Source organism: Zalophus californianus, chromosome 10 (assembly GCF_009762305.2).
Source record: "Zalophus californianus isolate mZalCal1 chromosome 10, mZalCal1.pri.v2, whole genome shotgun sequence".
NCBI lineage: Eukaryota > Metazoa > Chordata > Mammalia > Carnivora > Otariidae > Zalophus > Zalophus californianus.
The window spans coordinates 48,612,411-48,633,819 of record NC_045604.1 but is presented as its reverse complement, the minus strand read 5'-3'; the positions used below and the strand labels follow the sequence as shown (position 1 = coordinate 48,633,819).

At 35.8% G+C, this 21,409-nt stretch overlaps 1 protein-coding gene across 7 annotated transcripts in view; it reads left to right on the top strand.

Moving 5' to 3' along the window:
• The window catches only part of RALGPS2 (Ral GEF with PH domain and SH3 binding motif 2), a 153,269-nt gene that overhangs the window by 66,234 nt on the left and 65,626 nt on the right, over positions 1-21,409 (top strand). For 5 of the 7 annotated variants that reach the window (XM_027613996.2, XM_027613997.2, XM_027613999.2 and 2 more), the window contains 3 exons: positions 787-879; positions 8,301-8,369; positions 11,886-12,012. In XM_027613996.2, the coding sequence (XP_027469797.1) occupies positions 787-879; positions 8,301-8,369; positions 11,886-12,012 (289 nt within the window). The remainder of the gene's footprint in view (positions 1-786; positions 880-8,300; positions 8,370-11,885; positions 12,013-21,409) is intronic. The other 2 variants (XM_027613998.2, XM_027614000.2) reach the window with 1 other exon arrangement.

Here is a 21,409-nt window from a genome sequence, read left to right as displayed (position 1 = left end):
TCTAATGTTCAAAACAGGCATTTTTGCCTTGGAGTCTCTTGGTGGTGGGCAAGGACCATTCTAAATGATTTTCAGATAGGACCATTAAGATGTAAGCATCTGGTATTATGAGGAGATCTGGGAAATTAGCGATAAATACATAAATAAATAAATGTCAAGTAGATCTCTTGGCAAACTGATGGAACCTAATGTTAGGTAGGAGTCCTGCAAGGAGACTGTAAAAAGCTAGGTCTAGTATTGGGAAGCAAGTGGATGTCCCAACATGAGTGAAGAACAGAGAATCAGAGGATTCAGGCGGGAGGAAGAAGGAAATTAAGGACTGTGGAAAGCAGGTTTGAACCCTAACCCTGGAATTATGAGGGTACTGAGTAGGAAACCAGATCAGCATCCTGGGCACAGACCCTTTCTTAACACTGAGATCATAAGACAGAGGGTTAGTATTTCAGTATAAGGAAGGAGACTCCTTACTAGAAACTGAGGTGCATGATCATACTGGGTAAACTTGATACTGAGCCATAACTTTGGTTTTCTTAATATATTACTGAACTAGAGGTAGATTTGTTCCCAGAGCTTGGGGACAGTGCCAGGTTAGAACGTGGAAGGTCTATTGTGGGCTAAAATCAACTTATTGTAAACATAATGGGTACTCTAAAGATGAATCTCACTGATGAGCGTAGAAGTACTGGAACACTACCAATTGCCTAGGTTTTACTTATTAATCGAAAGTTTTCTTGTATTTATTCTCATTATTTTTTATCTCTCCTCCCCTTTTTCTTAAATCTTCAGAAACTGTATGAGCTGAATAACCTTCATGCACTTATGGCAGTGGTTTCTGGCTTACAGAGTGCCCCAATCTTCAGGTTGACTAAAACATGGGCGGTAAGTCATCTTCCTAGTTAATGAAAGGGTTAGACTTCTTGTTGGAAGTAAAGATGTATTTATTTCTTTTGTAGTTCTTAGTAAGGTTAATATTATAATAGAGAAGGACCTTTAAATTAGTTTATTTTTTTGAAACCTGCTTTTTCCTCTCTCAGGTGTTACCCTAGACTTGTCAGGTAATTTTGGGGTAAATTATAGCTTGGTACTTGGGTTTTGCCATTTAGTAAATCATTTTTGTAGAATCTGTGTAAGCATCTTTGACATCATAGCATTTCATGTTTACTGATGGGGAAGTGTAATTTTTATTTTTGCATTTAATACAGTTTTTTTTGCATTTAATCTTGTAAAGATTAAGCTTTTGGAAAGTTCAAGGAGAACATCTAAATTGCAACTTTCAAAGAATATTTAGTTACTTATATTTTCATTATCTTTTAGTCAGTAAACTTAGATTTTTTTTCCCCCTCAGGAATAATGAAAAATTGGGTAGTTAACATGGGATTATGCAGTGTTGCTGCACATTACGATATATGTCAATTGTATTTGGTTCTATCACTTTGACAAAGTCAGTCAGGATGTGAATTTTGACTTCTGCAAATCTATGTACTTCCATATTTGAGTGACGTGGTACTGGCCTCAAGCCTTCTAGGTATTTTTCATTTAGATTTTATATAAGAAAAATTTTATATCCGATTAAATCTGTTCTTATTTAATAGTATTCTTTGGTGTTAAGGAGGAATGATTTTGTTTATTACATTTTATACAAAGGATTACTATATTCTTGGGGTCCTGTGATAAAGAGATGACTTTTAAAAGCTTCTTTTTTCTCTAGCTAAAGTATAACTGTTTTTAATTAGCCTAGTATTGCTTTTACTTTTCATAGTATCTGAAGAGACAGATGTTTCTCATGAAAACCAGGGTGATTTTCTGTATTAGAAGAAAGACATTAATACGGAAGAGCTTATGATCCTCTTTATATTTTATTTGCATTTTAGAAGCACCTGGGTGAAGGGTTTTCTTACTTTAAAAAATTTCCTTTTTATAAGATGGCCTTTCTCTCTTTTCCTAAAATTTGAATTTCACTGGTGAATGGAAATGATTATAAATATACAGTAATGAATTCCATCTTTGAAGTTTTAGGGAAAAGAATTATACTCTGATTTATATTGTGGTTTAGAAAGGAGGTACATTTCCCTCAAGTTAATTTTTATTTTTCTTGAAGATATTTTTGTTGTCTCCCTCATGTATTTGCATGGAAAAGAATTTTTTATTTAGTAACAGTTTCATTATTAATCTGAATAAAATCTTTAGTGTTTATTAAATATTAAATTATATTAAATTTTAAAACAGTCTGTACTGAGCCAGGCACTAATTGCTTGGCATACAGCAGTAAATGATATAAAGTCCCATTCTTCTGCAGCTAACATTCTACTGGGAAAAGATAAGCTGTAAATAAATAAATGATATATCATAAATGGTGATGAATGCTCTGAAGAAAAATAAAGCAGATTAAATGGGATAGAAGAGAAAACAGGGAAGTATTTTATATAGTACAATCAACCCTTGAACAACACAGGGATTAGGGATGCCAACCCCCCTGCGTAGTCAAAAATCCACATAAAACTTGACTCCCTCCAGACTGTACTAATAGCCAACTGTTGACTTGGAAGTCTTACCAATTACATAAAGTCGATTAACACATGTTTTGTATGTTACGTATATCATATACTATATTCTTACAATAAAGTAAGATAGAGAAAAGAAAATGTTACTAAGAAGATCATAAGGAAGAGACTATGCATTTACAGTACTGCACTGTAAAAACTTCACGTGTAAGTGGACCCACATAGTTCAAACCCATATTGTTAACTGTATATGGTAAGAGAATCTCTCTGCTAAGTGACAGTTGGGTAGAGAGCTGGAAGACCTGAGAGAAACATTTGTGTGGAAATCCAGGAGAAGAGAATTTTAAGCAGAGGTGATAGCCAGTACAAAGGCCCTGATAACCTTCAAAGAATAGCAGGGTGGTCGGTACTGACAGAGTGGAATAAGCTATGGAGTAGTTGATGGTAGAAGATGAGTCCAGAGAGGTCACATCAAATCAGATAAGGGAGATGCTATTTACTGATATTCTGGGGATACTATAGGGAAGGAGTGTGTTGGTGGTGGGGCAGAGAGGTTCTCTTTTACACATACCAAGTTTGAGTTGGCTGATAAATATCCATGTGCAACTGTAAGGTCAGAGTTAGGTGTGTAAGTTTAAGGGAGGAGTTGGAGCTAGAGATGTATTTTTTTTTTATCATCAGCATAAACATAGTATTTAAAACATGAGATTGGATAGGATCACCTGAGTCGTAAGTACAGATAAAGAGTCCTGGAAGCCTCCAAGATTTAGAGATTGGAAAAATGAGGAATCAACAAAGGAAATATCACAGTGGGAGTTTTCCACAGTCAGGTAATGAAAGTGTTTCAAGAAAGAGGGATCACCTGTGTCAGATGATGCTAATAAATTGAATTACGTGAGAACTTTGAGAGGGCTATTGGCTATGGCAGTTGGAGAGGATTGGCAACCTTGCCAAGAGTGGTTTCAGTATAGTGGTGGAGTGAAAACTGATTGGATTTGAGAGAATGTGGAGAAAAAAATGGGACAGCAAGTACAGAGAATGCATTTGAGGAATTTTGTTGTAAAGGGCGGGGTTGAGGTGCTGTAGAGAAATGTCAGCTAGAGGGGACTGTAAGACAAAAGATTTGTGGCATTTTGTTTTGTTTTTGGAAATGAGAGCCATGACAGTATGTCAGTATGCTGGTGCAATGACCTAATAGAAAGAAAAATGGTAGAGCAAGAAGTTACTCTAGCAATACCCTTGACCAGACAGGAGGGATTTGATCCAGTACTATAATGGAGCAGGAACAGTTTATCCATGTTAACAGTAGAGAAGGGGATGCATTTGGTTATAGATGCAGATAAGTTGGTAGATGGGTTGATGAGATTCTGTAGAAATTCTTCTGATGTTTGTTTCTTAAGACATGTAAAGCAGAGTCATTATTTAAGAGTGATGGGGGAGAGGTGTTAGAGGTTTGAAGAAAGAAGAACAGATGAAAGTCGTCTTAGAAGAGTGTGAGAATGAATTAACTAGGGAAATAGGGTAGGTTTGGTATGGTAAGCCTTATGATTGAGATTTTTGGTCATGAATTTAAGGTGAAACCAGTCAGCAAAGTCATGTATTCTCTAACCAGGTGCAGGTGCTCAGCATAAGCCTGGAGTAGTGATGAGAATTGTATTTAATCAGTGTTGGAATTTTTTAAGGCTTGTTTGTACCATAGAGGGGTCAGGGATAGCACAAGAGATAAAGTGGGTAAATGTACAAGTTGTTTTAGTGATAGGTAAGGAATTTAACCAAGTAAAAGAGAGAGAGAGAGAAGGAAGAGTGAAAAAATAGTATTGGTAACTGGATTGGAAATTCTGGTGCAGTCAGTACTTACTGGATTCAGGATAACCAAGGGAGTAGAGACTGAGAGTGGTAAAAGGTAAGATCACTGAATGGAAGAGAAGTCAAGGAACTGAGATACCAGGGTAGTAAGAGTATCATCTATGTGAAGGTAACAGTCACCAAGATAGGAAAATAATGTTGGTTTTTGGACTCTTTCTCCAACTACCAACACCTTTAAGATATAACGGGAAAAATGACTAGTAGCTCTATTAATGACAGAAACATAAGTGTTATGATCTAGTGTTCTCTTGTCCAGTATGGTAGCCACTAACCACATGTGGGTATTAAATTTAAATCATTCTAATTAAATTTAAAATTTAGTTCCTCATTCATACTAGCCATGTTGCTAGTACTCAGTAGTCATGTGTGGCTAGTGGTCATTGTGTTGGGCAGCACAGACATAGATCATTTTCATCACACAGAATTCGATCAGACAGTATTGATCTAGTGCTTGAACTTAGTAGAAGCTGGAGGATGGTAGAGAGGAAAGAATTGTGAAGAGCAAGGAGCCAGGATTGCCCCCAACGCAAATCTAGGCTCATGTTACAAAAAAAGAAAGAGAAGGCTTAAAGAAAAGGTTAAGGATGGGACTTATGCAGAGGATGGGTCATGAGACCCAGAAGGTACAGTTGGAAAGGTGTAAACGGTCTAAACATCCATCAGCAGATGAATGGATATACAAAATGTATACACATAGAGTGGAATATTATTTAGCATTAAAAAGGAATGAAATTCTGACATGTTACACCATGGATGAATCTTGAAGACGTTATACTAGGTGAAATTAGCCAGACATAAAAGGACAGATACTGTATGTTTCTGTTTATATGAGGTACCAAGAGTAGTCAGATTCATAGAGACAGAAAATAGAAGATGGTTGCTAGGGGCCAAAAGGAGGGGGGAATAGGAGTTATTGTACAGTGGGTGTGGAGTTTCAGTTTGGGAAGATGAAAAGAGTTCTATCCATGCATGGTTGGTGGTGATGGTTGTTTGAATTCCACTAAAGTGTACACTTGAAAATGGTTAAAATGGTGAATGTTGTGTATACTTTACCACAATTTAAAAAAAACAGGGTTTATTAAGGTGACTGAATATACAAACGATACACAAAATCAATTGTATTTGAAGCAATTTGAAAATATCACTTGAAAGGACACCATTTACAATATCAATAAAAGAACTATAATAGCAAATAATAAATGGAATAATATAAGCAAGACTTTTTTTTCACCCCCTAAGTAGTGGTCTCAGAATACTTTAATTTGCCTTTGGTTTAAACCTGACCAAGTATAGTCCATGAAACATTGCCCATCCCCAGAGTGAGTGGTCCAGAGTAGGACCATGATAGGTGATTTAGCTGATTAGCTTCTTCCTTACAGGTGTTTTGTTTTGTTTTTTCCAAGGCTGAGGGCTGGGTTCTCTTTTTCTTTGCCATGTATTTGTAATACCAACCCTTAAATATATGTAAGACTTACATGCAGAGAACTATAAAACTTTACAGGAAGTCATTAAAGAAGAACTAAATAGATGGAACAATATCCCTTAGTCATGGATAGGAAAGTTTAAAGATGCCAGTTCTCCCCAAATGTCTGTAGAGATTATATGCACCTTGAATCAGAGTCCCAGTCTGGGACAAGATTGCTTATAAAATTTACATGGAAATGTAAAGGGTCAGGATGGCCAAATTATTTCTGAAGAAGAAAATGGGGTTGGAGCCTTGGACACTTTCCCTGACAGGTATCAAGATGTATTGTATTATTTAGGTAATGTACAGTTAGTGCAGGTGTAGACATGTCCATGTAGACAGGGGAACAGAATAAAGAACCCAAAACTAGATAATTGATTTTATAGAACTCTGTTATGTGACAGTGTGGCATTGTAAATCAGTGGAGAAATGAGGGGCTGTTTATTAATTGGAGCTGGGAAATTAGTTATCAGTTTGGGGAAAAAAATGAAATTAAGCCTCAAAAGTCATTGTTAGATGAATTAAAGACTTATGTGAAATGAAAAATTGGGAAGCTTTTAGAAGAGAAAAATAGCTTAATATGTCTCTGGCTTGGTATGAATAGATTCCAACTTGGAATCTGTAAGGGTATTTCAGATAAGATACAAAAACCTCAAACAATGAAAGAAAAGATGAAAAAATTTTACCACATTAAAGTAAGAATTTCTGTTCATCAAAAGATATTTTAAAGAAAATTGAAAAGAAGCCCCAGAATGTTGGGGCAAGATAACATGAAGCAGTTGTAACTGATCAAGAATTTACATCTAGAATATACATATATATACACACATATATACATACATACATATTTTACAAAGCAAAAAGAAAAAATAAGAAAAATAGAAAAGTAGGCATTATGATAGTACTTCAGAGAAGAAGACATATATAGGGAAGCAGTGAAAATGAGTGAACTACAGCCACATACAACATTATGGGTGAAACTTCAGTGTCAGAACATTGAATGAATAAAGCCAAAGATTAAAAATAGTATGATATTCTTTAGTCAAAAATATAAAATTTAAGAGAATGATAAACACAACATTTGGGAGGGAGATTACTGGACACTTAAAGAGAGTCAAGGAGGGTGGGGTGCCTAGTGGCTCAGTTAAGCATTTGCCTTTGGCTCAGGGTCGTGGGATTGAGCCCCACATCCGGCTCCCCCCCACCCCCGCTTGTGCTCTCTCTCTCTCTCTCAAAAAATAAATAAAATCTTAAAAAAAAAAAGTCAAGGGAATTGGATATGAAAGGAGCACATATGTAGATGTATTATTGGTGTATGGTTCTTAGGTAGGAAAATTAATGCATGTGTATTTGTCACAAAATTTAAGAATAAATCAATTTAACAAGAAAGCCGTATCGGGGACTAATGATAATTGAGTGTCATGAACAAAAGATTATAATTAATCTGCATCCAAGGTTCAAGATAAATAACTTATTTATGCAAATAAACACATTTGTACATATTGTATGGGGATACAAATCAAGGTGATGTGGGGTGATCTGGGAATCTTGTATTTCATATGGTGACTGATATGAACAGGGATTCATCCAAATTTTCCCAAAGTAGATTGTTATGGTAATATGGTGTAGAGATCTGGCCAGGAACATTTGGAGTTCCCACATTCACGCACCGGTGAACATGTGAAGAGCTTTGCCCCTGGTTGTCTCGCTCTTAGCCAGAGGAAGAGTGTGGTGCCTAAAACATGCAGAGTTGGAACTTTGTGAACCACTTTGTTTTCCCCTTTTTTGGAGGGAAGAGTATAGTGAAGTAACATCGTAGGGATAACATTAGGAACATCAGAAAAAGATTTGAAAAGGAGAAAAAGAAAATCAGGACTTCTTAGATAATAGCTTTGGTACATGGGCTTTGGGTGAGTTTCTGAGCTATCATTGGAAACACCTTATTTTAACATCTAATTAATTCTTTTGTCCATACTCTTCCTGTAAATAGTCTTCCTGAAACAAGTCTCTGCTATCCCACACCAGACTGAATCCTTTTAATCTGGTTATTGATTATTGTGAAAATTCCAAAATGTAAGTTATTTTTATACATAGTATTTTTTTTAAGATTTTATTTATTTGAGAAAGAGAGCACAACAGAGAGCGTGAGTAGGGGGCAGGGCCTGAGGGAGAGGGAGAAGCAGACTCCCCACCGAGCAGGGAGCCCAACGCAGGGCTCGATCCCAGAACCTCATGGCCTGAGCCAAAGGCAGACACTTAACCAACTGAGCCACCCAGGTGTCCCTTTTTACACATATTAGACCATGTAGTTCTTTACTACAGTTTTGTGTTTCAGATGTGGCAAAATCAGTTGTGTTTCTCCTGATATTGTACCAAAGTTTTTGAACAATTAAGAAAAAAAGAATAGGTTTATTGTTACCCCTGCTATGTCACATCACTGTATTTTCCATATCCAAATTCTCTGTTAGGTGGGAGAGAAAGGGATTGTTGGACTTCCAGGTAGCAGCAGAGATTTGTACCTGATACTGAAAATGCTAGTAAGTATGTTGAAGCTGGGCCAAGCAAAAGATTATGCAACTGCTGTTTTATTTTTTTTTATTTTTTATTGTTATGTTAATCACCATACGCAACTGCTGTTTTAGACCATGGACTACCTAAAATATTAAAACAAGACTCCTTAAAATCTTTTGTTTTAAAGAGGGAGGAATACTGGTCAGACATTTTTCTGATAAAGATTATCTGAAAATAATCTGCATCTTGGAGCCCATGAAAAAATAAATTCCAACATGAATCCCAGTTGTACTATTTGTAATACTATATATAAAGAGTAGTGGATTTGGCATGAGAATATTCCTTATCTCCAGAACCAGACTGAGACACTGAAAAACAGGGACCTGTGCCTTTGTGGGTGGATGACTGAGAGAGTATTAGTATGTTCTGCTTCTTGCTAATCCTGTGATCAACTTTGAATCTCTGTCTCATCTCTAAATTAATCTTCAGATTTTCTGTTAACCTCATAGAATTAGATGAGCATTTCATAGGTGGGTGTATTTTGTGTGTTAAAAAAATAACATTTTATGACATAAAGTGAAGTTTGTTACATCATAATGAAATAGTAACTTTATATGTTTAAAGAAAAAAATGCTTTTTTCCAGTGTCTTTGAAATACTTAAAAACATATTTTCTGAATTTTTTAATTAATATTTTTTTAAATATCCTTTTTTAATTCAAGTATAATTAACATACAGTGTTATATTAGTTTCAGATGTACAATACAGTGATTCAACAATTCTGTACTTTTCTCAGTGCTCATCAAGATAAGTGTTCTCTTAATTCCCTCTATTTCATCCATTCCCCCCCATCTCCCCTAGCAACCACCAGTTTGTTCTCTATATTTAAGAGTCTGGTGTTGTTTTTTAGGGTTTTTGTTGGTTTGTTTTGGTCTCTTTCTTTCTTTGTTCATTTGTTTCTTAAATTCCACACATGAGTGAAATCATATGATACTTGTCTTTCTCTTATTTGACTTACTTCACTTAGCATTATACACTCTAGGTCCATCTATGCTGTTGCAGATGTCCAGATCTCATTCTTTTTTATGACTGAGTAATATGCCATTGTATATCTGTATATATCACATCTTTACCCCTTCATCTGTCAAGGAACACCTGGGTTGCTTCCATACTCAGCTACTGTAAATAATGCTGCAATAAACATGTTTAAGGAGTGCATATATCTTTTCAAATTAGTTTTGTTCATTTTCATTGGTTAAATGGCCAGTAGTGGAATTACTGGATCATACAGTAATTTGATTTTTAATTTTTTGAGGAACTTTCATACCATGTTCCACAGTGGCTGCACCAGTTTGCATTCCCACCAACAGTGCATGAGGACTCCTTTTTCTCCACATCCTTGCCAACACAAAATACCAATAACATTTTTACCAGAACCAGAACAAATAATCCAAAAATTTGTATGGAACCATAAAAGACCCCAAATAGTCAAACCATTCTTAAAAAAGAACAACAAAGCTGGAGGCATCACAATCCCAGATTTCAAGTTATACTACAAAGCTGTAGTAATCAAAACATATGTTACTGGCACAAAAATAGGCACATAGATCAATGAAACAGAATAGGGTCCAGAAATAAACCTATGCTTGTATAGTCAATTAATCTAAGAGGAGGCAAGAATATACGATGGGAAAAAGACAGTCTCTTCAACAAATGGTGTTGGGAAAACCAGACAGCTACCTGTAAAAGAACGAAATTGTACCGCTTTCTTCCACCATACACAAAAATAAACTCAAAATGGATTAAATGTGAGACCTGAAACCATAAAATTCCTAGAAGAAAATATAGGCAGTAATTTCTTTTGCATCAGCTGTAGGACCATTTTTCTATTTTTTTTAAAGATTTTATTTATTTATTTGAGAGAGAATGAGAGACAGCATGAGAGGGAAGAGGGTCAGAGGGAGAAGCAGACTCCCTGCTGAGCAGGGAACCCGATGTGGGACTCGATCCCAGGACTCCAGGATCATGACCTGAGCCGAAGGCAGTTGCTTAACCAACTGAGCCACCCAGGCGCCCCAGGACCATTTTTCTAGATATGTCTCCTTGGCAAGGGAAACAAACAAAATTAAACTTTTTGGACTATACCAAAATAAAAGGTTTCTGTACAGCAAAGGAAACCATCAACAAAATAAAAAGCCTGTTGAATGGAAGAATATATTTTTAAATGATATATCCGAGAAGGGGTTAATATCCAAAATATATAAAGAAATTACACAACTCAACACCAAAAAAAATCCAGTTTAAAAATGGGCAGAGGACCTGAATAGACCTTTTTCCAAAGAAGACCTACAGATGGCCAACATGAAAAGTTGCTCAACATCACTGATCACTGGGGAGATGCACATCAAAACCACAATGAAGTATCACTCACACCTGTCAGAATGGCTGAAATCAATAACGCAAGAAATAACACATAGTTAATACTGTTTTGGGTAATTGACCTTACTTTTCTTTTATTCCCCTTGATTGTCTTCATTTTCCTCAAAGGACACTCACTGCAAATCTACCCCTTAAGCTTCCTAAAACAATTTCAGTTGATTGTTCAACTGTATGTGATATAGCACTGATGAACAGGATCAAAGAAAAAATGTCTTGTTAAAAATCCAAAAATGTGAATCACAGTTTTATGGTTATTGTTAGGACTAGCCAAGAAGAATTGTTACTGAAACCACAAAATTCAGTATTTATCTCTTAATGATTATGCAAGAATGATCTTTATCTTTGGGGAGGCAGGGGACAGTGTATTAAAATATTTGGACATTTGAGCTGGATATGAATATGTGGTTATTTTAAGTTAGGAAAATGATCGACAAAAATTGTTCAACTATTTAAAATAGTGAAGATGAGGGACACCTGGGTGGCTCAGTTGGTTAAGCGTCTGCTTCGGCTCAGGTCATGATCCTAGGGTCCTGGGATCAGATCGAGTCTTGCATTGGGCTCCTTGCTCAGCGGGGAGCCTGCTTCTCCCTCTTTCTGCTGCTCCCCCTGCTTGTGCTCTCTCTTTCTCTCTCTGACAAATTAATAAAAAATCTTTTAAAAAATTTTAAAATAAAATAGTGAAGACGAGAAACTATTATCATTTACTCCTTAGTTAATGATTTTATGTACAACAAAGGATATTTTATAAAATGTGGATTTATTTTTAGAGATAGCACGAGTGAGAGGGGCAGAGGGATAGGAAGAGAGAATCTCAAGCAGACTCTGCGCCGAGCACAGAGCCCGATGCAGGGCTCAATCATGGTGCTGAGATCATGACCTGAGCCAAAACCAAGAGCTGGTCTCTTAACTGACTGTGCCACCCGGGCACCCTTGGGGTTATTATCTTAATAGACATGTCTGATTTTGTTTTATTTATACACTAGTGAAGTATAATTGAAGAAGGTATAACTTTGAAATTTAAATTTGTTGTAAATATAGCTTCAAGTCTTTGCTATAATAAAATGGAATTTCGGAATAACTTAGACTTTTCTGTTTGTTTTTTAGTTACTAAGTCGAAAAGACAAAACTACCTTTGAAAAATTAGAATATGTAATGAGTAAAGAAGATAATTACAAAAGACTAAGAGACTATATAAGTAGCTTAAAGATGACGCCTTGCATTCCCTATTTAGGTGAGTAATGTCACTGTGTGTTCATTATGCCCAGTTGTTTTGTCTTGATTAATCAGTAATTTATATAAAATCCAAGATATTTTAAAAGTGTGTATATCCTTTAACGAAATTAGTGCAAGATTGTTAGGTTTAAAAAATTGAGTAAAGAAATATGTTAACTTGTTACCTGGAATGTATTTTCATATTAAATTAGCCTTTTGCCCTCAAGGTTTTTCATAGACTATCATTTTTTCTTAAAGATGGACAGTGGAAAAATAATATGTTTTAGCTCTTTTAGTAATGCTTTTAAAGAGTGAAATAGTGTGCAATGAGGTTTAATGCCACAAAAACATTTAACATTAACTAAAGAAATTGATCAAAAGATTTATTGAATTTTCAATATCATGAGTTCCTATTATTTTATATAGTTGGCATATCTCTTAGGGTGAATTATGAAAAGTAGTCTCAATGAATGTTGGTATTGTTTTCCTGGATGGTGTAAGTTACTTAGCTGTGAAAATTTAGCTAAGTGTTGAGACAGCCAAATGTGTACTTTATATATCATTTCACTGACTTTATTTCCTTATTATATATTTTACAGTGTTTATAAATTCCAAGAAGTGTTTAACCAAATACAGTATAAGTTTATTTTCAACAAAAAAGGAATATAATGCTTTGTTAGGTGTTTGAATGAAGTCTCAAACCGCCCATTTTAAAATGTGCATGTAAGTTTAAATACAGAAAGTACTCATATCATTGCCTAGCATATATTAAGATAAATTGGTTTGATCCTGTGCAGAGAGTAATCAGATGATAGAGTTGTTTCTTTCTAATAACCCTTTTTGTCCTCTATCTCCATTGTCTTCATGTAATTACTCACACTGGATTTTACAGTAACTATTTTTGTATGTAATTGAAAAATCTGTTATTTGTTTAAATGTCTCCAGTGTCGTCTTTGAGGTCTTTATGATACCAATGACTAGAAGACAAAGTAGAGACAGGCAACTGAGAATACTTTCATTCAGGTGCATTAGAGCATCAGCCTTAGTTTTTCAGAGAAGAGTTGAACTCACTAGAAGTAGAATATCATAGGATTCCAGTGAAAATAGGGAATGTTGTGCATTCTGGTTGAAGGCAGAATATCCCAAGCACAGCATGGGTAATGGCCACTACAAAGCAGAATACTGTGTCGTTTCTTTGATAAACAGTACAGGGCCATAGTACACATGACTCCATCAGAGAGGCTGTAAGCTAGATGTTAGGAGAGACTTTCTGTATGTGCTCAGCTTTCCACCGTGGCCTTGGCTGTGCCCATTCTTGAAAATGTCATTGGGGGTGAGGAAGAATAGAGGATTTTTTAAAAAATATTTTATTTATTTATTTGAGAGAGAGAATGAGATACAGAAAGCATGAGGGGGGTAGGGTCAGAGGGAGAAGCAGACTCCCTACTGAGCAGGGAGCCCGATGCAGGACTCGATCCCAGGAGCCTGGGATCATGACCTGAGCCGAAGGCAGTGGCTTAACCAACTGAGCCACCCAGGCACCCGGAAGAATAGAAGATTTTTAAAAAATCATCAATATCTTCATACTCGGTAAGAACATAAACTTTTTATAACTTAAAGAACATTAGACTGAGAATCAGCAACCCTCAATTCCAGAATGGCTCTTCTGTATTAACTTTTCAAGTCATTGAATTGTCTTCTTTGAGCCTTGGTTCTCCTTACCTGGAAATAGCACACAAAGGACCAGAATCATGTTCTTCTTTAGGCTGGATGGAACCATGGTGATTTCTTCTATTCACTTATAATTTAGAAAATTAAGGTCCAGAAGGTGGAAGGCTTGACTTCCAGTCCTAAGACCAAGTTACTGACTGATCTGCATTCTGAAGTCTTTCCAGTTGTGTCTGTTAAATTCTCATTCCAAAACTGATTCTATGATCATATTTGTTTCTCGTGGAAATGTTTTTCTCAAATTCCACAGTTATGTATCTTTTAGAAAAGGAAATAAAGGTTCTTTTTTGTTGAAAATGAGCAAATGAATATAAATCTTGGTGCCATGATGTCTAGTTCAGGAGTCTGCTTTACATTTTTCCACAGCAGAGACTTCAGTACAGGATTTGAAGTTGTCTGTACGTGTGCATACATATTTGCCCTGTCATGTATGTAGAGAAGAAAGAGAGAGAAGGGGAGGAAACCACCAGCATGATTGGAGTTCAGTGGAATCTGGAAAGGTTGTTGTCTATTAGAGAGTATACCTATTTTCTCCCAGCCTTGGTACCTGAAACAAACACAGTGATTATTCCTGTTAGTTAAAGCAAATGAGGCAAATATTGAGGTGCAGAAGTTGATTTGGAGAAAATATTAGAACCATTATCTTTCCTGTATCTTCAGTTTGGTCCCCAATGACTGACTCCTTCTCTCTTCAGTTCACTTTCATTTTATATGTTCTCATGCCCCAGACTCTTCCTTCTCACTATTTACCTAAGCTAATAAAAAAAGTACCCTATTCCTTTCTCCTTTTCTTACTGTTTTCTTTTGCTCAGCATGCGGTTGTCTCCCTCTTCAGTCATAGAAATGTTCCCAGTAAGGCCACCATTGATTTCCTATTTGAAATGTTTGATAGGGGGCACCTGGGTGGCTCAGTCGTTAAGCATCTGCCTTGGGCTCAGGTCATGATCCCAGGGTCCTGGGATTGAGCCCCACATCAGGCTCCCTGCTCAGCGGGAAGCCTGCTTCTCCTCCTCCCTCACTGTGTTCCCTCTCTCGCTGTGTCGCTCTCTGTCAAATAAAGAAAGAAAATCTTTAAAAAAAAAAAAAAATGTTTGGTAGGTATTTCTCAAGCTTCATATCAATTTTGTGAGGTTTATGGTAGTTACTTGTTCTCTTGAAATTTTCTAGGAGTAGCACCATTCTCTTGGTTTACCTTTACTTTCTGGCTTTTGTTTTATTAAGTCCTGTTTCTCTGCATTTTTGTTTACATCTGTTCTTCTCAAGTCTCAGTCCACTGCTTTTACTTATGCTGTACTCTCTGGAGTGGTCTCGTTCGGACTTCTTCCATAATTCACCCAGTTCAATCCCAAATCTAGCCTAGCAGTTCCGGTATATCCAGCTGTCTAGCAATTCCCAGTGCCTAGTAACATTTTAGATATCAAATACCAATTGGATGGAATATCTGTAGGTAACTCTTCATTCAGCGTGTCTAGAAGTAACTTCGTCATCCTTCCCCCTTCCTCTAAACCTGTCTTAATCTCCTCACTTAGTCCTCCAGTGAGCATGGTGTAGTATTATCTGTACCACTCTACCACACTGAAAACCTGGGTTTTTTACTGGAATTCTCTTCTAATTCTCATGTTGCCCAATGGAATGAGATTCATGTTTCTGAGAGTTATCCGAGAATTAGAAACCGAAAGGGGAAAAAATGGCAAAGAACTGAAGTTAAAATAGAGAACATACTCCAGCATCTACATAATTTTATATGTTGGTAGTCTTCATGTAATAGTTCATCCCAGTGCCAGTTTGTAAATAAGCATCTGAGATTGTGAGATAATTGTGGAACATTTGGCAATATAAACTTTTGGTAGACCGGAGAAAGGAAAACTTAATGTTTGTTAGATAAGTTATTATGACTCAGTTTGTTTCCATCATGAAAATAATCCTTTTAATGTAGTGACAGTTTTGTTGTACAGCAAACCTTGAGATTAAATGTATTCCATCTTCCAAAACATACATGCTTTTTCTAAGAAAATGTGAGGCATATTCAATTTATACAACTTTTTGACTGCTTGATTTAATTTCTTACGCAGCTGGTTTGTTTTTCTCAAATTCCACAATTATGTATCTTTTAGAAAAGGAAATAAAGGTCCTGATCTTTAATACTGAAGTGTTTTAAAGAATGAAGACTAAACAACAGTTTATGTCCTGTTAATATTTGCTTTTTTCATATTTTATTCTAATTTAAAATTAATGAGGACTGTGATTTTTATATTTAAGTTGTTTTGTTTTCGGAATCCTTTCCCACTCTTAGGAAACTAGTGCAGTTGCCACAAATGTCAACATTTACAAGATGCTGTTGGATAGGACAGAACCTGCCCTGAAGATGTTGGAAAGATGGTATTCGTTATGCATACTGGTAGCTTCTATTTAACTCTCTCTCCTCAGTATACAGAAATTGCATAATGCCACCTTTTATCCCTTATGGTGCAAAGGTTCTTATGGAAAGAGTATATCAACAGAAAGAATCTATGGTGCACAGAGAAAAGGTGAAGGCAGATCACCTGTTTGTTAACATGAGAGATAGAATCCAAACTTAGGGTGTTTTTGCTTCTAAGCATTATGACCAAAACCAGCCATTCTTAGAGAAGCTTTAAAAAGGAGGTGGCAGTTTATATGCTGACAAAACTCTTAATTTGATACTGCCAAATTTATCTACAATTCAATGTGGATTAAATTATAAGAAGTAAAAATGTTTTCTTGGCTTTCAACTTATCGTCCCTTGAAAAATTGTCTCTTCTGTTGGTTTGCATTCAAGGTAAAAATTAGTCAGCCTGGACAATATAGTGAAAAATTCTTAGAATAAGGATGCAGTATTTCTGGAGAGGAATAGTTTGGCAAATCTCAAGGAAAAAATTGTTTAATATGAGATTATTGCTTTAAATCTGAAAATTATTAACAGCACTCATTTGTTCTTGTCATTGGAGAAAAATCTTAAGGGGCTTATTGAAGAATTTGGTGTGGGAAGTTTTGCTTTGCTGGAGAGAGAAGAATAGAATGTTGTGCAAAAATAAAAATAATAGTTGTATGAAACGTAAATATTCTTTCGTGTGCATATCCTAGCCTCGTTTCTACTTTATTCAGGTAGTTTGGGAAAAAGCAGTAGCTTAACAAGCTTAGGATGTTTTCTGGGAAAGAAAGCATATTTTAAAAACAACAGAAATAAATAATTATTGTAGTTTTTTTTATTGCTTTTGATCAAGTAGAAGTACAGAAGTTTCTGTAAAATCTCCTGCCTTTCTGTAGTACATGCGTACATTGTTTTGATGTGTCTAGGTGTAACTCCTCTCACTCTTATAAGAGACTCCCTCCCCCCACACACACACACTTTAATTTTTGATTTGTTAGATATTCATGATTGGCCTTTTTTTTTTTTTTTTGAGAAAAGAAAAGCTGTCCTTATAGTCTTCTGTAATATAGTGTCCCCTCCATTCTTGATTCTGGAAAGCACCATTTTATTTCCACTTTGATGTTTCATTCATCTTTCTCTCCCTTGGCAGAGTGTAAGCTCTTATCTCTTGGTTCAAGGTTTTATCCTTAGCATCTAGAACAAAAGTAGGCACTTATGATTTATTGGTTGAATTAATTAATGATCCCTTTCTGGTTCTTCTCATTGCTCCAGTAACTTTATTGTTTTAAATACAATAGATTTATTAATGAGGCAGTTTTGTATACATCAGCTTCCTCCTACCCACCCCAGTTTTCTTTTGGTATATGAGCTGCCCAACAAGTATCTGGTCAGCAGTGTGGTTGCTGCCACAAAACGGACTTTGTCCCTGCCCTTATGGAACTTAATATCTCTTTAATACCAGAGGCTCAGATTGACATCATTACCTTGTGAATAATCTCTTCTCTCTCCTGTGTTGTGGAAGTAGTACATTTCATTGCCAGGCTTTGTTAAGTGGTGTCCTCATCACACCGAATGAAATGTTTAAAGAAAGCATGCCTAAACGATCTTCTGATTTTATCTGATCCTCTTTTATTTTTCAGTAGTTTTAACCTATCTTGATCTCTTAGTAGGATACAGTTCTTTATTTTACTTTATTTTTTAAAGATTTTATTTATTTATTTATTTGACAGAGAGAAAGAGAGAAAGCGCACGTGTGCACAAGCAGGGGGAGCACCAGAGGGAGAGGGAGAAGCAGGCTCCCCACTGAGCAGGGAGCCTGATGTGGGACTCAGTCCCAGGACCCTGGGATCGTGACCTGAGTTGAAGGCAGACGCCTAGCCAACTGAGCCATCCAGGCATCCCTATTTTACTTTAGTTTTAGAAATTTCTACTAACCTGTGTACAAATACTTTTCAAAAATACTAGGTTTTTATCCACATTTTTATTCAGATAATTTTGACAAAATCCAAAGCTGTCTGCAGCTCTGTGGAAATTAATGAGTTTTCCTCTTCTCCTTTAGGTAGAGTTTTACTTGCTTAAACATATAAAAGGCTCCGACACTGGGTCTCACAAATGTCTAATGGTCAAAAAATATCACTGGCTTTTGATATTTTAAGACTTTTATTCCCTTTTCCTTTCTTTGGTTTGATTTGTAGATAATATACACCATGGAGTACTTTACCTTCTTCTTCTCACTAGATTATATATTGTATTCTAAAACAGCAATAAAGCATGTTCAGTCACTTTCTTTTGAACCCCGAGAATGAGCTCTGACCAAATGGCAGCTGGCCCTAGCTTTTTCTTTAGCCAGAATTACATCTGCATTTTCCATTACCTCACTTATATCCTTTTTGCCCTCATTCTTTTTTATATATCTAAAATTCCTTGAACATTCTTTAATGGTAATTTTCTGAAGTTTACTGTAGATCACTTGAGGACTTGTGACATAAAAAGGCTGGGGCTAGGGTTGCATTAATTTCTTTACCCTGTTCATAGACTTTCTTTAAGAGCTTTTACCTTAAAAATAAATAAATAAAATCTTTTAAAAAAATAAATAATGTGTAGCAACTAGACGGATCTGCATTTTAATCATAAACAGAGTCAGACTCTTCCCCCCCTCCCCTGCCCGTTCCAGCTGCTTTGCCAGTGGCATTTCTGCTTGTTGATCTTTCAGTAAAAACATTTTGTAATTTTTTGGGCAAACCTAACAGGAGAAGAATAGTAAAAATCTTAGTAACTGACATTTATTCAGCACTTAATCCTGTATACCCAACTCTGTTTTACATAAATTATCTAATTCTTAACAATTTTATAAGGTAAGTGATACTATTATTATTCATATTTTAATAGTGAAGAAACTGAGACAAGGGAGGTTAAATTGACTTGCTATAAAGATATGGATTATAACTATTTCATTTATAGTTCAAAGAAAGTATTAGGGAATAATATTAATATTTTGGGAATCTATATTGAAATTAAAATTTTGAGTTCATTTGTCAGTCTTTCCTATAATTATCTATAGAATTACAGCTTAATAACTGTTACCTCCACTGATAAAATTGAAAAGTGAACTTGTTTTTAATGGCTTTAGGGAAGGAGGGGGAGTGGACTTGGGCATTGTAAGTCGAATCATGCTTTTCTAACTTGGTTATCTTTCATAGACACTAAAAAGACTATAATTTTGTTAGGGTATAATCTTTATTAAGTATATAAAAATCATATTAGTACAGGTTTATAAGTAATTTTGAACATTTTCATAATTTCAGAAGTTTTTATACACTTATTATATTATTACCAGTAGGAGTCCTAAGAAATATAACACTAGAAGAATTAGCATTCTCATATCATGACTCAATAGAGTCAAGTGAGCACTAGACTGAAAATTTGCTTGTTATACTCTACCAGGCTTGGAGCCTGAGGATAAGTTTATTTGTAGATACCTACTGAATTTCAAGGCATTGTCTAATACTGGCATTATTCAAAATCTTAAGTTTTTTTAAAGTCTGTGTCAGAGATGCCAAGTTTCCTAGACATTGATGGTATCTCCCAAATAAAGTCTAAATCATTCTTAGGATAAGTTTCATTTCATTTATTAAAAATAACTGAATCCTTTTGTAACCCAGCTCCAAGGTTACAGTTCAGTCTTATTGAAGATAGGACAACCATGTCTTTATTCCTAGGTAACCTGTGTCCACAAGTGACCTATTTAGTCTCTCAGAAGATCCTTATTTGGCTGAAATTCCTACCATGAATATTCTCACCTTAATTTTTCTTTATTTTGTCTTATGATCCGGTTTCTTAGGGCTGCTAGGTTTGCAAATGAAGATCATAGATCAAAGTAATTTTATGTCTGAAAACTAGGGTAGTATTTCTTTTTAACACATTTATTGATCATCTACTCTATGCAAGGCACCACGGTAAGTGTGGCAGAAAGTACATAGATGAATAGTAATAATCTGATAGCCAGAGTCTACAGAGTCCTTACTTATGTCAAGGATTAGTATTCTAAATGTTTTACCACATGTATTTATTTACATAAATTTTCATTTGATTTTCATAGTAACCACATAAGCTAGGTACTGTTTGTATCCTCATTTTATAGGTAAGAAAACAGAGTATAAAGACCACCCGAGGTAACACAGCTAGTAAATTGGTAGAGTTAGGCCACAGACCCAAGCAGTGCTGACTTTAGAAACTACCCTTAGCCGTCATATAATTCTGCTGCTTATTCCCTGCTCTGTAGGAACTCCAGAACAGAGCTATATCATGTCTGTAAAGGAGAACAGAGTGGGCCCAGTGGCCAGGACAGTTTAGCATTCAGCCCAGTTTTCTAGTTTGTATGTGGACTTTCACATCATTCTAGTTTTAATGATATAATATTCCTTTTCTGTGAAAATTCTTTAAGACTTGCCTTTGATAGCGTTTTGGATGTTTAAGTGAAATGCTGTCGTTCTGTCAATAAATGGAATGCCCTAGGAAAATTTTATTCAGTTAAGATTTGATATAACAAGTAGATGCCTAATTTATCCCAGAAATCTTTTTTTTTTAATAAGATTTTTAAGATTTGTTTATTTGAGAGAGGGGGAGAGCATGAGCAGAGGAGAGGGGCAGAGAGAGAGGGAAAAGCAGGCTCCCAGCTGAGCAGGGAGCCCAATGCGGGACTCAGTGCCAGGACCCCGGGATCATGACTTGAGCCAAAGGCAGATGCTGAACTGACTAAGCCACCTGGGTGCCCCATCCCAGAAATCTTACACCAGATTTTTTGTTGTAATGGGGGTGATAGGAGGGACTTCAAAACCATTTGAAGATGACCATAAGTAAAACAAAGAATAATAATACTATAAGGTTTTGATGTTCTTTTTCCTTCTTTCACCAGAATTTTGATTTTAACATGTGACAGGAAAAACATTGGTTTAAGTTGGTAGGCATGAGTTGTTCAAATGGTCATCTTCAGTTCTGATTGGGTTTTTCTTTTTGCTTGAAGCAAAAGTCGTGAGATCTCTCTAAAATTTTAGTTTGCGAATGAATTAAGGGAAGGTCATCTGTAACCAATGAACATGTTTCTGGAAGGAAATTGTTCCAGAAGGTTGGTAATAAAGTTGTTAGATCCAAAGGTGAGTAAATGACACACACACCATAAGTTGGAATAAGCAAATTGGACCAGCCAAACCCCTGTGGATTCTGCTCTGAAGCTATTGAATCTCAGTTCCTTGAAATTGTGCTAGTCCCACCCGTCAGTATGTGGTAATGCTTGTAAAGC